At 34.7% G+C, this 16,021-nt stretch overlaps 1 protein-coding gene across 1 annotated transcript in view; it reads right to left on the bottom strand.

Moving 5' to 3' along the window:
* Positions 1–5,676, bottom strand: part of CBG18798 — a gene marked incomplete at both ends in the record, with an annotated part of 9,641 nt that extends 3,965 nt beyond the window's left edge. Inside the window, 8 exons of the mRNA XM_045241365.1 lie at positions 179–279; positions 452–616; positions 1,605–1,881; positions 2,690–2,979; positions 3,030–3,188; positions 4,259–4,369; positions 4,573–4,671; positions 5,602–5,676. Coding sequence (XP_045096581.1) covers positions 179–279; positions 452–616; positions 1,605–1,881; positions 2,690–2,979; positions 3,030–3,188; positions 4,259–4,369; positions 4,573–4,671; positions 5,602–5,676 — 1,277 coding nt within the window. The remainder of the gene's footprint in view (positions 1–178; positions 280–451; positions 617–1,604; positions 1,882–2,689; positions 2,980–3,029; positions 3,189–4,258; positions 4,370–4,572; positions 4,672–5,601) is intronic.
* Positions 5,677–16,021: the final 10,345 nt, after the last annotated feature.

Genomic DNA, 16,021 nt, shown 5'->3' with positions numbered 1-16,021 from the left:
GAATTCTCAGAAATTCAGAAATTCAGAAATTCAAAAGTTCAGAAATTCAGAAATTCAGAAATTCAGAAATTCGGAAATTCAGAAATTCAGAAATTCAGAAATTCAGAAATTCAGAAATTCAGGAATTCAGAAATTCAGGAATTCAGAACTTTTTGTGATTCAAAAATTCCAAACTCACATGGATCCATCACTGTGTTCGATGGTTACTGTACCATCATCATCACTATCCTCGTCAGGGCAAACGAACACCAATTCCAGGTCTAAATCTCCCTGCTGCACCTGAAAAATCAACTTTGTTGACGCATTTTTTTCGGTGCCTTGTGCGCATTTTTGGTGCGTTGACGCCATTCTAGTGCGTTGGCACTTTTTTTTGTGCATTGACGAGATTTCGGTGCATTGGTTCATTATTGGTGTCTTGGCGCTTTTCTCGTGCATCTTCCCTATTTTTTACCTGTCCACTCAAAATATCAACTGCCTCCTGATGTTTGACGGTCCTCAAATCATAACCATTCACTGACAATATAGCATCCCCAACGAAAACTTGTCCACATCGATCAGCCGGTTGTCCCGGCTGAATTTCAGATATCACAATGGGAAGTGCGTGTTCGGAGCCGCCCTGGAATGTTATCATTTCGAAGATACAGAATTATCGCATCCGCGTAGTGAAAAAACCAAGTTCCTAGCTCATCTAGAGTCCGAGGTACAGCTATTTGAAGTTCTGGAGGCTAGAGATGCAGACGACTAGATACTCTGCGTCTCTCACCTCCAAATCTTCAGAGCGCTGTATCTCAGCTCCCAGATGAGCTAGAAAACTCAAACTTTCATGGACCATATTGTTTTTTGATGGATTTTTGATGTTTTTTAAAAGTTTGGAAGAATTGGAAATTTCGTAATTTTCAAACTTTTAAAATTTTCGAAATATTTGAATTTTCATATTTTTTCCTAGGCAATAAAAATAGGTTTGTCTAGACGTTATATGGCCAAAGAACCACCCTTTCTAGCTCATCTGGGAGCCGAGATACTCTTCAAAGTTTGGGTGAGATACGCAGAGTGTCTCGTCGTCTGCGTCTCTCACCCAAACTTCAAAGGTCGATATCTCGGCTTCTAGATAAGATAGAAAGCTCAAACTTCGACAGAAATGTATATTTTTTCTTCGAAAAAAGATTTTTAAAAACACATTTTGATGCTTGATTTCAAAAGAATGAAACATGAAATTTCCAAAAAGAAAAATTCTCAAAAATCAAAAAATCTCTGAAATTTCAAATTCCAATAAAATAATTTATTTTAAATTCATAAATTCTGTCAAAGTTTGAGCTTTCTAACTCATCTGGAAGTCGAGAAACAGCGATTTGAAAATACGGAGGCTAGAGACGCAGACGACGAGATACTCTCTTTGTCTGCGTCTCTTCAAAACTTTGAAGGGATGTATCTCGGCTCCCAGATGAGCTAGAAGGGTCAAACTTTCATAGAACATCTCTATTTCTGATAGGTTTTTGAATTTTTCAAAGGAATTATAAACATTTCGAAGTTTTTTTTCTTTTTTTGACTTTTCGCTATTTTCTGAGTTCAAAAAAAGTTTGGTCCCTCCAGCAAACACCACCTACCGTAATTGAGATGCCCAAACCCTCGTGCGGATGTTTCGAGAGCACCACTTTTCGACTCTTTCCCACTCCATTTCGTTTTCGAAGACTCTTGAAGCTGTGACGAAGTGGCGCCGCTAATCCCTTGGTGTTACCCCGTCCTCTGTAAAATTGGGGAGAATTTTTTTCGGAGTTTTTGGAATTAGTAAAAGAGGAAGACGAAAGAAGTGGATTTAGTGGGAATGTGAAAGTTCTGGAATGCAAAAAAAACTGAACATTTTTTAAAAATTTCTGTTGGATTCTGAGAAAATTTTATGTTTTTGGATTCTCAAAAATCTCAAAAACGCAACATTTTCCGACAAAATTTGAGCGAAGAACCACGTTTCTAGCTCATTTGGAAGCTGAAATACAAGAATTTGAAGTTGGAAGACGAGTGAGTGTGTAGGAGGAGGAGGGCGCAGACAGCTAGACACTCCAACTATCTGCGTCTCTCCAAAACTTCAATTGGCCGTATCTCGGCGCTCAATTGAGCTAGAAAGCTCAAAATTTTACAGATTTTATTGGTTTTGAATGTATTTTCATATTTTGTACTATATCAAAAATTCCCAAAAATATAGGGAATTGAATTTTTTTGGAAATTTTTGAAAATTATAATTCAATGAAATAAAGCATAGAAAATAACGGATTTGAGTCCAAACACCACTTTTCTAGCTCATCCCGGAGCCGAGCTACAGCGACTCAAACTTCAGGAAAGACGCAGACAGTTACAGTTTCTTGTTGCCTGCGCTCTCTTCCTTGCCCGCAGTCTATCCCCCCATAAATTTTTAAAGAGTGTATCTCGGCTTCCAGTTGAGCTAGAAAGCTGGTTTTTATGCCATTTTGCTAAAGAGAAATAGTTTGCATAAAAAATGTGGTCTTGAGTTGCCAATTTTTGTAACTACTTTTTTAAGGAACTTATGAAACACATTTTCTGTAGTTCTGAGCCTAATAGAAGCATTTTCAGGTGAGTTACGTATCGATTTTACTAAAAAAAGACGCAAAACTTTTGTTGCCGAAAATTGCCGAAAGTTGCCGAAATTTCCGAAAAAATTTTGTTGCCTGACCTGCACGCTCGGATCACTGTCTTATGCCTGTGCAAATGAATCTCGGCTTCCAGTTGATTCCAAAGTCTGTCGTGCTCCACACCTCGCATATTCCGCCCCAATAACTGAATCTGTTGTATCCGTCCCGCGAGCTCTTTGTCCAAATACTTCGCGGCAAGTCTTGCTCCAAAAACTTCAGTTTCCAAAGCTTGAATCGTTTTTTTGGATCTCTCCGCATCTTTTCTAGCAATCTCAAGCTCACAAACCGTGCTCAACCCTTGCGTAAGCTCCGAGCGAAATGTGGAAAGTTGAGTTTCCTGGGAAAGTTAGGCCATTAGGCTAGAAAGTTAGGCCACCATATTCTTACCAATTTCTTTTTAATCATATCTGACTCATGAGGCGCGGTTTTTGAGTGCAATTGACACTGTAGGGAATGCACCTGGATCATCAATTGCTCAACTTCTTTTTCCATGCTTTGTCGAGATGCTCGAGCCTCCACGACTTCGTTTCGCATTGCTGACATTTCCTGGAAGTTAGGGATTTTTGAAAATTAAAAGTTTTCCAAATGGTTCGGTCAAAGAATCAAGATTGTAGCATGTCTGTGAACTGAGGTACGGTCATTTGAAGTTTTAGGGCGAGAGAGCGTGGGAAAGAGAGAGAGAGCGCAGACAACTGAAGTGTCTAACTGTCTGCATCTCTTCTAAAACTTCAAACGACTGTATCTCGGCTTCTAGATACGCTAGAGTGATAAAAGTTCGACGGTTCTAAATCATGTTTGGTGTCAAATTTCTTGATTTTGGAGCTTTTTAATTTTTTATATATTTTTTTCAGAAAATCGCATTCTCTATATTCTTGAAATTAAAATTTTTCATTTGTAAAGAAATAAAAATGCTACAGCTCTGTCAAAGTTTGAGATTGCTAGTTAATCTGGGAGCCGAGATACAGCGATTTGAAGTTTAGGAGAGACGCAGACAGTTAGAGTGTCTCGTCGTCTGCGTCTCTAGTCTCCAAATCTTTAAGTGGCTGTATCTCGGCTTATAGCGAGATCGATCCAAATTTTGCAGAATTATTTGAATTTGAAAAGATTACTAATTTTTCATTGAATTTGAAAAGAAAAACCAATTTTTTTTTGAAAATCTAAAAATTCCAAAATATAGAATATTTTTATGTTTTTGAAAAACTTCATAAAGCATCAAATTTCAATAATTTCTGTCAAAATTTAAGCTTTTTAGCTCATCTGGGAGCCGAGATATAAACATATAAAGTTTCGGTCTGAGACGCAGACAACGAGAACACTCTAATTGTCTGAGTCTCTTCAAAACTTCAAAGAGCTGTATCTCGGTTGCCCGATGAGCTAAAGATTCAAAATTTGGAACGCTATTTGCAATATTGTCGCAGCATTTTTCTTTGAAAAATCAAGTTTCTAGCTGGTCTGGGAGCCGAGCTACCGACCTTTGAAGTTTAAGTTGAAGACGCAGGCACGAGACACTCTGCGTCTCTCTCCTAAACTTTGAAGGTCTGTATCTCAGCTTCTAGATGAGCTAGAAACTTCAACTTTTTAAAGTTTCACTCCATTTTCTCTTTATTATCTTTTACCTTTTCCTGTTTACTGATTGTGTGCATCATAAACTGACATTTGTGCATCATTTGGGCGAAACACGCGCTCAGCGACGTCATTTTTTGTCGGCCTTCGTAGGTGATCTCAACCTGGATAGGTTAGGAATAGAAGTTGGGATAGGTGAACTTAGGCGTTTCTAGAAGGGGGATTTCAAGACAAATCAGTGAAAATCAATAAATCGATAATCGATTTTCGGGTTCTAGAGAATTCTAACAAAGAGCAACTACAGAGGGAAAATAACGAAACTGCAAGAAATCGATAAAAATCAATGAAATCAATAAATGCCACTTACCTGATCTGAATCGATTTCTCCAAGAAGCAAATCCAGGGAAACGAACGCCTTGTCGAAATCCTTTTCCAGTGATTCGGTCCATCCGGAGCCGCCTTCCATCTGGAATTAGTTAGATGTGCAGGTTTATTGGGTTACTGTAGTTTATTTTGGAAATCATATATGTAGGATAGATCAGATAGGTGAAGGCTGGATAAGCAGGGTTTAATAGTCCAATAGAGCGTAGTTACAGTCTAATAGAATTAAAATTTAGATCTTCAAAAATTTTGGATTTCAGAGTTTCTGAATTTCTGAATTCTCGAGTTTCAGGTTTTCAGAGTTTTGTAATCTTGAAATTCTCTTATTTCTTAGGAAATCCGAAAATTGTAATTTTTTGAAAATTCGAAAATTCGCAATTTTCGAATTTTCGGAATCATAGAATCTCCACTAAACTTTTGAAAATTCGCAGTTTCAGAATTTCAGACTTTCGAAAAAATCCAAATTTCCGAAAACACTAAAAATTCGGGAATCCAAAAAAAAACATTTTTTCAAAAATTGCAAAAATAATACAGTATACCATTTTTAACGTTGCCCAGGATACAGTAGTCTACCGTACCACTAGCAACATGAAAAAGTATCTACTCACAGTAATCTTAGTAATCTTTTCATTGGGACAGCAAAATGTACAGTAATCTCCAGGCTACACTAATCTCACTTGTACCATACCCTCTTATTTCCCAAGATACAGTACTCCTCTAGATAAACAAAGTTGAAAAATGTGATTTTAATTACAGTAATCCGTTCATGGTCCAGAGTACAGTAATCCTTCAGTTACACATAATTACAGTAATGCTAATGGTACGTCACCCGAAAAAATTGCCACGTTACCGTAATCCTTCCAGTTACACATAAGCGACCGGAAGAAGAAAAAGTGTTACAGCAGTCCTAACGACTACAGTATCCCCCTAAAAACAATAGTAATACATAGCCGGGTAACATCTACAGTACTCCCCTGTTACATGATTTCCCAGTTACAGTAATCTTCCCACTTACCGTACTCCCAGCAAACTCAAAGTATCCAGACTCGGCGTCCACGCGAAGCACCGTTTGATGCTTCGGCGGAGCCATGGAATTTTGAGCTGCTTTCTGACAGTGAGCACAATTGCTCATTTTTCGAAAATTTGCTCCAAAAAAATAGTAAAAAGTGTCAGTTGGGGGTGTTGGGTGTTGATGATGATGATGATATGTGTCACAGTGAAAAAAACCGGAGCCGGGAATAAAGAGAAAAGAAGACGTGGAGAAGGAAAAGGAGATAATCGAATTGTCCGGTTTTTCTTATTCTAGAAGACGTCGGGGTGGATTCTTCTTCTTTTGAGCCGAATTTTACGAAGAAGAATAAGAAGAAAAATACCAGAAAGGGAGGAGGAGAGAGTGAGAGAGACGCAGAGAAAAAAAGAAAGAGTCTTCTTTTGACACCCTATCCCAAGTGTCAATGGGTTTTGGAGGAAGGGGTCAGAGCAGTACATCACCAAACTTTCACTCTCTCTCTCTCTCTTTTTTGGCATTTTTTGGAATCTTGATGTTTTCAAGAGAAATTGAGAGAGTGGAGAGATTTAGAGAAAGAGCACTTTGAGATTTTGAGATGTCAAGTAGACTGCAATTTTCAGACAAAATGACATCCGAAGATTCTGATTATTCAAAAATTTATGAGATTCTGAGATTCCGGATTTTTGAAGATTCTGAAATATATAGATTCTGAGATTCTGAAATTCCAAGATTCTGAAATATCTAGATTTTGAGATTCTGAGATTTTGAAATTACGAATTTTCAAACTTCTGAAATATTTGAAATCTTGATTTTGGAATTCTAGGAATTCTTGAGTTTTTTTCGGTTTTTTTGGATTTTTAGGATTACTTGAATTTCAGAATTTCAAGGTTTAAACTATTGAAAATTCTGGAATTCTAGAAATTAGAAATTTTAAAATTTTGAGATTGAGATTTTCGAAAATTCAGAATTTTTTGGATTTCGGATTTTCGGGTTTTTCCGAATTTCTGAAATTCCACGATTTTCAAAATTTCGGATTTTTTGGAAATTCCAAAATGTCGAAGAGTTCTAGAAAAAAAATCATAAAAATAAGGTTTCTAAAAAATAGGAAAATCTGAAAAGCTACAGTATGCAAAATTACCTCATCCATCTCAAATAGTTGTTTTTCTTGTTGTTTTTTTCAAAATAAAACAACAACTACCGTAATCCTTTTTTTCTAATTCCAAATGACTTCATTTTTCCGCCCCAACAAAACCCCATTCATCATCATTAAATGTGCTTTTTGGGCTTTTTTGGGGGACAAGGGGGCTCTTTGAAATTCAATTAAATCTAATTTCGTTTTTCTTCTAATTCATTCAATTTGAGAGAGAGAGAGAGAGAGAGAGAGAGAGAGAGAGAGAGAGAGAGAGAGAGAGAGAAATCCATTAGAAAAATGAAAACAAGCCTTCGGAAGTCATCAACCAAACAATAATTAGGATTTATGAGCTTGATTGAAAGTTAGGCCACCTATTTGGGTTTCTAGGCCAGCAGAAAAAAAAGAGACCATGGAAAATTAGGGCATCTGCTTAGATTTCTAGGCCACCAAAGTTTGGCCAGCCTCTGAAAAATCTAGGTCAACAGAAAAAAAAATTTAGAGAACTTGAGGGAAAGTTAGGCCATCTGTTAGGGGTTTCTAGGCCAGCCGAAAAGTTAGGCCATCTCTAGAAAAACCTAGGCCACTTAATAATTTTCCATTTCTTCTTCAATTTCTGAATCATTTTCACCTAATTTCTACTTTTTTTTGTTTATATATAGTAATTGAAAATTCATGTAACTTTTTTTCGTTTTGTTGTTTTCTCTTATTCTTTTCCATTTTTTTTTCTCAGATTCTAAGATTCTAAGAATTGAGAGGAAAGAACGCCTTTTTTGTTTTTTGGTTGATTTCGTGAAATTTGGAATTGAAATTTTCAGAAAATTGTGAAATTCGGAACTTCGGAATTTCGGATTTTCAGAATCTTAAAATTTCGAAAATTCAGAAATTCAAAATTTTTGAAATTCGTACAATCGGAAATTATAATTTCCAATTTTCAAAATTTATTTGAATCATTTTTTATTTCAATTTTCAAAAATTTATTTGAATCATTTTTTATTTCAATTTTCAAAAATTTATTTCAAATGTCCCATTTTATACACTGTTTTATATTCAATTTGGTCTTAAACCCAACCTTCTAGCTTTTCTAGAAGCCGAGTAACAGCAATTTGAAGTTTCAGAGACAGACAACGAGGCACTCTAACTGTCTGCGTCTCTTCCAAACTTCAAATGCCCGTATCTCAGCTCTCAGATGAGCTAGAAACTTGGTTTTTCACAAGTGTGCAAATTTTTAAAAGGTCTCTATGTCCAGAACAAAAGAAACTTACATTAGAAATGAAAAGTTCTAAAAATTGAGTATAGGAATATCCAGGCCATGTGGGTGAGGTGCTCCGCGAGCTGCGACTAGAACTTCCATCGTGATGGAACATTTTAGAGCAATATTAGAAAGCTTGGAGCAAGTTTTGTGGGATTTTTGGGGCTTTTAGAGCTCTTCGGAGCTCTCGAAGAAGCTTAGGATCAGAGGAGTAAGATGATCCACTCGGAATTTTCCTATATGAAGTAGTCGGGGAAAGGAGAACCATGTGAGAAGAAGTCAAAAATGGCACGGAGGAGAGAGAGTGTGGGGATAAGAGAGACGCAGAGAAACAGAGTGAGTGTGCCACCCCAAATCATATTGTCTCCGCGTACACGGGGTGGAGGAGAAGTTAGGAAATTGACGCGACACGCGAAATTATGTTAAGGAGCAGAAGAAAGAAAAAAGGCAAAGAAGAGGAGCTTCTCGGATGACCCAAAGAGGAAATGTGAAACGCAAAGGTTCCGTTTTTGTAGCTTCTGAGACACATTTGAGGAGATTTCTAGATCGTTTTTGAGGATTTTCAGGTTTTTAAAAAGATTTTTTAAAAAGATTTTCGAGGTAAAATCTTCTAAACTCTCAAATTTTTCCTAAATTTCTAACGGATTTTCAATAAGTCTATATTACAAAAACGTTTCCAGCCAAAAAACCCAATTTCTAGCTGTTCTAGAAGCCGAAATATAGCGATTTGATGTTTAGACGACTAGAGAGTATGAGAGAGAGAGAGAGAGAGAGAGAGAGAGAGAGAGAGAGAGAGAGACAAGTTTTAGATTATTTAATTTTTTTTTGTGTTAAACAGAAATTATGAAAAACTACACAAAATAGTCCAAGTTTCAAGTTTCTAGCTCATCTGGGAGCCGAGATACAGGTCTTCAAAGTTGAGGTTAGAGACGCAGAGTGTCTCGTTGTCTGCGTCTCTTAAAAACTCCAAAGCGCTGTATCTCGCCTCCCAGATAAGCTAGAATCATGCTTTTTGGACCATTAAGAACAATTTTTCGAGATTTATTCCATTTCCAAGAGTACTACGGTTTTACGCATGCAACGAGACACTCTAACTGTCTGCGTCTCTCCTCCTAAAACTTGATCTTCTTTCTGGTTCAAAAACTATCTACACATATTGAGCCTCTTTTAGGGGATCAGGTGTTATGCAATGTTAGGATTTCTGAATTTGCAGGGGGGGGGGGGTTTGAAGGGGCTCTACTTGGAAAATGTGTGGATCCAAAAAATGTTTGCCTTAAAGTTTTGGAAAATCAAAAATCAACTGAAAATGTGTCAAAAACGACACAAAATAGTCAAAATTGCATGCTTCTAGCTTATCTGGGAGCCGAGGTACAGCGCTTTAAAGGGAGCGCAGACGACGAGATACTCTGCGTCTCTTACCCTTACTTTGAAGAGCTGTATCTCGGCTTCTAGATGAGCTACAAACTTTGTTTTTCAACTAAATTTTATCACACGAACTCTATTTTCTGCAATAGTTAAAATTTAAGAATTGGAAGTCAGAGACGCAGACTACTAGAGTGTCTCGTCGTCTGCGTCTCTCACCTCAACTTTGAAAAGCTGTATCTCGGCTTCTAGAAACTTGGTTTTTTCGTTGATTGGTTTCTAAAAACCTTTTTTTTTCAAAATTCAAAGAGACCCAAAACAAAGAAAACTGCTTTTTACGTCCTCATCCCTATCTATACATCTTTTGGTTCCCATTTTCATCCCAACAAAAATTCCCCGATTTTTCTTGTTCCCAAGAACAAATCTAAATTGACACTTGACATTTATAAATAAATGCCCCCATCTCATCCCATTTATTTTCGTGGCCCATCCATCCAATCCAATACTCCCCAATTGATGGTTCATGAGAAGAACCATCAATTTTCCATGCTTCGAAACAAAACATGGTGCATCGACGCGAGAATTTTTGAGAATTAAAAATAAACAGCTATTTTTCTCATTTTGGGAAAATCAGAAATCAAGGAAAATACTTTTTCGAAAATTCAGAAATTCAGAAATTCAGAAATTCAGAAATTCAGAACTTGAGAAATTCAGAAATTCAGAAATTCAGAACTTGAGAAATTCAGAAATTCAAAATTTCAGAAATTCAGAAATTCAGAAATTCAGAAATTCAGAAATTCAGAAATTCAGAAATTCAGAAATTCAGAAATTCAGAAATTCAGAAATTCAGAAATTCAGAAATTCAGAAATTCAGAAATTCAGAAATTCAGAAATTCAGAAATTCAGAAATTCAGAAATTCAGAAATTTAGAAATTCAGAAATTTAGAAATTCAGTAATTTAGAAATTCCGAAATTCAGAAATTCAGAAATTTAGAAATTCAGAAATTCAGAAATTTAGAAATTCAGAATCTCAGAAATTCAGAAATTCAGAAATTTAGAAATTTAGAAATTCAGAAATTCAGAAATTCAGATATTCAGCAATTCAGAAATTCAGAAATTCAGGAATTTAGAAATTTAGAAATTCAGAAATTCAGAAATTCAGAAATTCAAAAATTCAAAAATTCAAAAATTCAAAAATTCAAAAATTCAGAAATTCAGAAATTCAGAAATTCAAAAATTCAGAAATTCAGAAATTCAGATATTCAGAAATTCAGAAATTCAAAAATTCAAAAATTCAAAAATTCAAAAATTCAAAAATTCAGAAATTCAGAAATTCAGAAATTCAAAAATTCAGAAATTCAGAAATTCAGAAATTCAGAAATTCAGAAATTCAGAAATTCAGAAATTCAGAAATTCAGAAATTCAGAAATTCAGAAATTCAGAAATTCAGATATTCAGAAATTCAAATTTTAAAAAAATTACAAAATTCCAAAAATTCCATGACTTTCAAATTTTTGGATTCTAAGAATTTTCTAGAATCACTGGATTTTTTCTTTTGAAACTTCAAAATTTCAGAATTACAGAATTACAGAGTTACAGAAATACAGAATCTCGCAATCTCAGAATCTCAGAATTTTGGAATCTCGGAACCTTGGAGCTTGAGAATCTCAGAATTTTCGAATTTTCAAAGTTTCCAATCTCGTGTAATTCTGAGCTTTGCTTGAAATTCATGTATTTTTTATGTTTAAAAATTGGAAATTTTTTACAAATTCCTCAATTAAATTTTTGGAATTCCAGGTTTTTTTTCAGATTTTTAGATTTTTGAAAAATCCAAAACATTTTTAGAAATTTCTGAAATTTGAGAAGTTTTCGTTTTTTTTTTTTTTGAAATTTCAGAAATTTGGCTTTTTTTGGAGTTTTTGTAATTTTCTCCCCAAAAATATCCAAAAAAAAATGAATCTAGATTCATCATCAGCCCAACACCATCCCATCAATCCTAACTATTTTCCATTCCACCCGTTTTTTTTTGTTTCTGGTGGGCTCCGTGAGCCCACGGGGCTCTCAGAGCCACCCGTCCCCATCATGTGTAAGGCGACTCCGGATGAGCAATTAGAAGGAATTTTGGGAGAAAAGAAAGAAGAAGAAGAAGAAGAACAATTACGCCCTGGGAGAGGTTGGAGGAGGGGAAGAGGAGGAAAATGGAGATCAGATTTCGTTTAAAATTTTTGGGGAGAGTTTCGGAAATCAAAAGTTAGTGGTCTAAAAAATAGGGAAATGGACCTAAAATCTAGTATTTACGGTTGAAAAAAGACAAAAAACCTAGAATTAGGAGCCAAAAAATTTCCAAAAAATTGGAAATTTTTAATTGAAAACAGATGAAAAATAGACGATTTTCAAGGAAAATTTTAGTAATAAACAGATGGAAAAACTTTTCAAAAATGGCTCAAAAATTAGGGAAATTTAAAGACAATGTTTTTTTTTCCGAATTTCAAAAATACTCAACAGTGTAGCTCACAAAAATTTTGGAAAAAGAAAAAAATGGGGAACTTGAGAATTTATGTAAATTTGTGAAGTGGGAAGTAGGAGACAGATGGTCTGGGAAGAAGAAGAAGAATGGACATTTATGAAGTGGATTTTTGAATTTTCGGATTTTTCGAAATTATGGAAAGTTTAGAGCTTTTGTAAGTGTCTTGGTGATTCTGAATTAAACCAATTTTTGGAATTTTTGAGATTTTGAGATTCAGGATCTTAAATTTGGAGATTTTGATTTTTTGAGATTCAGTTTTTTACAATTTATGAATTTTCTCAAATTTTGGATTTGTGGGATTTCTGTGATTCTGAGATTCTGAGATTCTGAAACTCTTAAATTCTGAGATTGTCAGATTCTGAGATTCTGAGTTTCTGAGATTCTTAGATTCTAAGATTCTAAGGTTCTAAAATTCTAAGATCCTGAGATTCTGAAATTTAGAAACTCTGAGATTCTGAGATTCTAAGATTCCAAGATTCTAAGATTCTGAGATTCTGAGATTCTGAGATTCTGAGATTCTGAGATTCTGAAATTTTGAAATTCTGAGATTCTAAGATTCTGAGATTCGGAGATTCTGAAGTTTTGAATTTCTGAATTTCTGAATTTCTGAATTTCTGAATTTCTGAATTTCTGAATTTCTGAATTTCTGAATTTCTGAATTTCTGAATTTCTGAATTTCTGAATTTCTGAATTTCTGAATTTCTGAATTTCTGAATTTCTGAATTTCTGAATTTCTGAATTTCTGAATTTCTGAATTTCTGAATTTCTGAGATTCTGAGATTCTGAAATTCTGAGATTCTAAAAATCAAGGATTCTCCAGGAAAAATCTAAAAGTCGCCATAAAGCTAAAACTAAAAAGCCCAGGAGAGAGAATGGCGGATTTGGTTTCGTTTCGTAAAATTTGTTTAAAGGCGCATCGCCTTTTTTTCCAAAAAAAAATAGTGTCATCAATCCTGCGGAGCCGCTTATCTTTTCCCCACTTTTTTGCTCCCTTTTCCAGAAAAAAACTTTTTTTTCTTTTTTTTCTCAGATTTCAAAAACAATTGAGTCTCATGGGGGCTTTCAGTTACCAAAGGAAGCGCGCCAAACGTTGGAAAGTGGGCGGAGCCTAAAATTTTTTTTCTAGAGTTTTTGGCTAATAATGGACACTTTTTAAAACTGAAAATCTCTTTTAAAAAAAGGCATAAAAGAGGCTGAAAATCGCTCATTTTACAGCCATTTCTTAGAGAACAAACTGAAAAAAGTAGCTTAAAATAGCTGAAAATCGCAGAAAATTTCTCATTTTAGACCAAATTTTTCGAGGAAATTTGGCGAATAAAAAGGGGGATATATAGATGTTTAGAAAATGTTTTCGGATGGGGGGTGGAGCATCTTGAAAAGAAGAATAAAGAAAAGAGCAATGTCTTCTTCGCCTTCTTTTGGAGCACTTCTTCTTCTTATTCTTCTCCTAAACAAGCGACAAGTTTTCCCTTATGAAAATGGTCCCATGAGAAAAAGAAGGAGATGTCAGATGAGGGGATAAAACGGGGTTCTGGTGGACTAAAGAGATGGTCCTTTTTTGATATGGGGATTTTTTGAAAGAAAATGAAGAAAAGAACTCAAAAATCACTAAAATATAGCTCATCTGGAAGCCGATATACCGCCACTTGAAGTTTAGGAGAGCGCATACAGGCATAAGACAGTAACCATAGCGTGCGGGTACACTAATCCAGAAAAAAGCGGAATTTTCTAGATGCTATATAAGCCAAGAACCAGCTTTCTACCTCATCTGGGAGCCGAGATACAGCTAATTGAAGTTTAGGCGACTAGAGAGTGTGTGAAGATAGAGAGCGCAGACAACGAGAGCACTCTAACTGTCTGCGTCTCTTCGAAACTGCAAATGACTATATCTCGAGTTCTAGAAAGGCTAGAAATGTGGTTTTATGACTGAACTGTGTCATTTTTCACGTTCTATCACTTATGATAATACCTTTGAATTTTGAAATTTGAAAGATTGGATTTTCCCAAAAATGGACAATTTAGTAATATTCAGGAAACTCAAAAAAGTATATTTTTTTGAATTTCAAAGGTTTTGGAAAATCCGATTTTTTGAAATTTATGAAATTTATCAATGTTCTGAATTCCGGGATTTCTCGGAATTTCTAAAATTTTCAAATTTCCCGCCAAATCTTAAAAATCAACTTACCACCACTTTCCGACATCCACAGCACATGTGCCGTGCTGGCTGAGCTGCCATTTTCAGCTTTTTTTTTGAAACTTTCAAAGAAATTAGGTTTCCAGAACGTTCCAGAAATTTCCAGAAGAAAGGCTGAAAGTTCTCGAAAATTTTAAATGAAAAAATCGAAAAACAAAGATTCCAAAAATAAAAAAAAATTGAAGAACTGATTTTGAGGAAAAAAGGGGAATTTTAAAAATCTAGACTATCTGAATACCGTAAACACTCTAATAGAACGCCACCCGAACAATCCACTTTGAGCCTATATGTCTCACTTCTTTTCAAGGCTGTGCAAAAAGGCGGCTGGCCGCGGCCGGTCTCAGCCGCGGCTTGATTTTTGAGGCCGAGGCTGGCCGCGGCTTTTTTGTGAAAGCCGTGAAGGCCGCGGAAAGCCTCATGAAAACGCGTGAAGTGAAAATCAATTAGTTTTTGAATAATTTCGTTTTTTTGTCCTACTTTTCAAAAAAATCTACGTTTTTCATGAAACAATTATTTCAAAAGGCCGTGAAAAGCCGCACGGCTAACCTGGGCCGGCCGCGGCTTATTCGAATATGTTTTCTGAAGCCGCGGCCGGTCGTGGCACAGCTTTGCTTCTTTTGAAAGATATCAAAAAGTTGTCAACTAATAAAATATTTATCATGATATCAGCAACATTTTATTAGTTAGGCACTTTTTGATATCTTTCACAGAAAATGAAATACATGGGCTCAAATTTTACGATTCGGGTTTTGTTCTATTAGAGTGTTTACGGTATTTAAAGTTCCGAATTTCTGAATTTCTGAACTTCTGAATTTTTGAATTTCTGAATTTTTGAATTTCTGAATTTCTGAATTTTTGAATTTCTGAATTTTTGAATTTCTGAATTTCTGAATTTCTGAATTTCTGAATTTCTGAATTTCTGAATTTCTGAACTTCTGAATTTTTGAATTTCTGAATTTTTGAATTTCTGAATTTCTGAATTTTTGAATTTCTGAATTTTTGAATTTCTGAATTTCTGAATTTCTGAATTTCTGAATTTCTGAATTTCTGAATTTCTGAATTTTTGAATTTCTGAATTTCTGAATTTCTGAATTTCTGAATTTCTGAATTTCTGAATTTCTGAATTTCTGAATTTCTGAATTTCTGAATTTCTGAATTTCTGAATTTCTGAATTTCTGAATTTCTGAATTTCTGAATTTCTGAATTTCTGAATTTCTGAATTTCTGAATATCTGAATTTTTGAAATTCTGAATATCTGAATATCTGAATTTCTGAATATCTGAATATCTGAATTTCTGAATTTCTGAATTTCTGAATTTCTGAATTTCTGAATTTCTGAATATCTGAATTTTTGAATTTCTGAATATCTGAATATCTGAATTTCTGAATTTCTGAATTTCTGAATTTCTGAATTTCTGAATTTTTGAATTTCTGAATTTCTGAATTTCTGAATTTCTGAATTTCTGAATATCTGAATTTCTGAATTTCTGAATTTCTGAATTTCTGAATTTCTGAATTTCTGAATTTCTGAATATCTGAATTTTTGAATTTCTGAATATCTGAATATCTGAATTTCTGAATTTCTGAATTTCTGAATTTCTGAATTTTTGAATTTTTGAATTTTTGAATTTCGAAATTAAACAATTTTAAAATCCAAAAGTCCAATATTCTCGAAAACTTTCTAGAAAGCATTCTAAGCATACAAACCAAAAATGGGAAATTTGAGCAAAAACTCGAAATTTGCTCCGAAAAGAGCAAGAAAGATGCCATTTCAAATCCGAGTCAAAAGTGTCGTTTCCTATTTCCTCGGAACAAGAAAAAAGAAAATAAAAAATCACATAAAAATGTAAAAAAATTATGTTGTCAGTTTTTTTTTGTTTTTTAAAAACAGAGATTTTTCTTGGATGGATGGGTTCAAATGTGATGGATTTCGGAATTTTGGTTTTTAGGAAATTTGGAAAA

This window comes from Caenorhabditis briggsae (genome assembly GCF_000004555.2).
Source record: "Caenorhabditis briggsae complete genome, chrI, whole genome shotgun sequence".
NCBI classification, from domain to species: domain Eukaryota; kingdom Metazoa; phylum Nematoda; class Chromadorea; order Rhabditida; family Rhabditidae; genus Caenorhabditis; species Caenorhabditis briggsae.
This window is presented reverse-complemented; position numbering and strand designations above follow the sequence as displayed.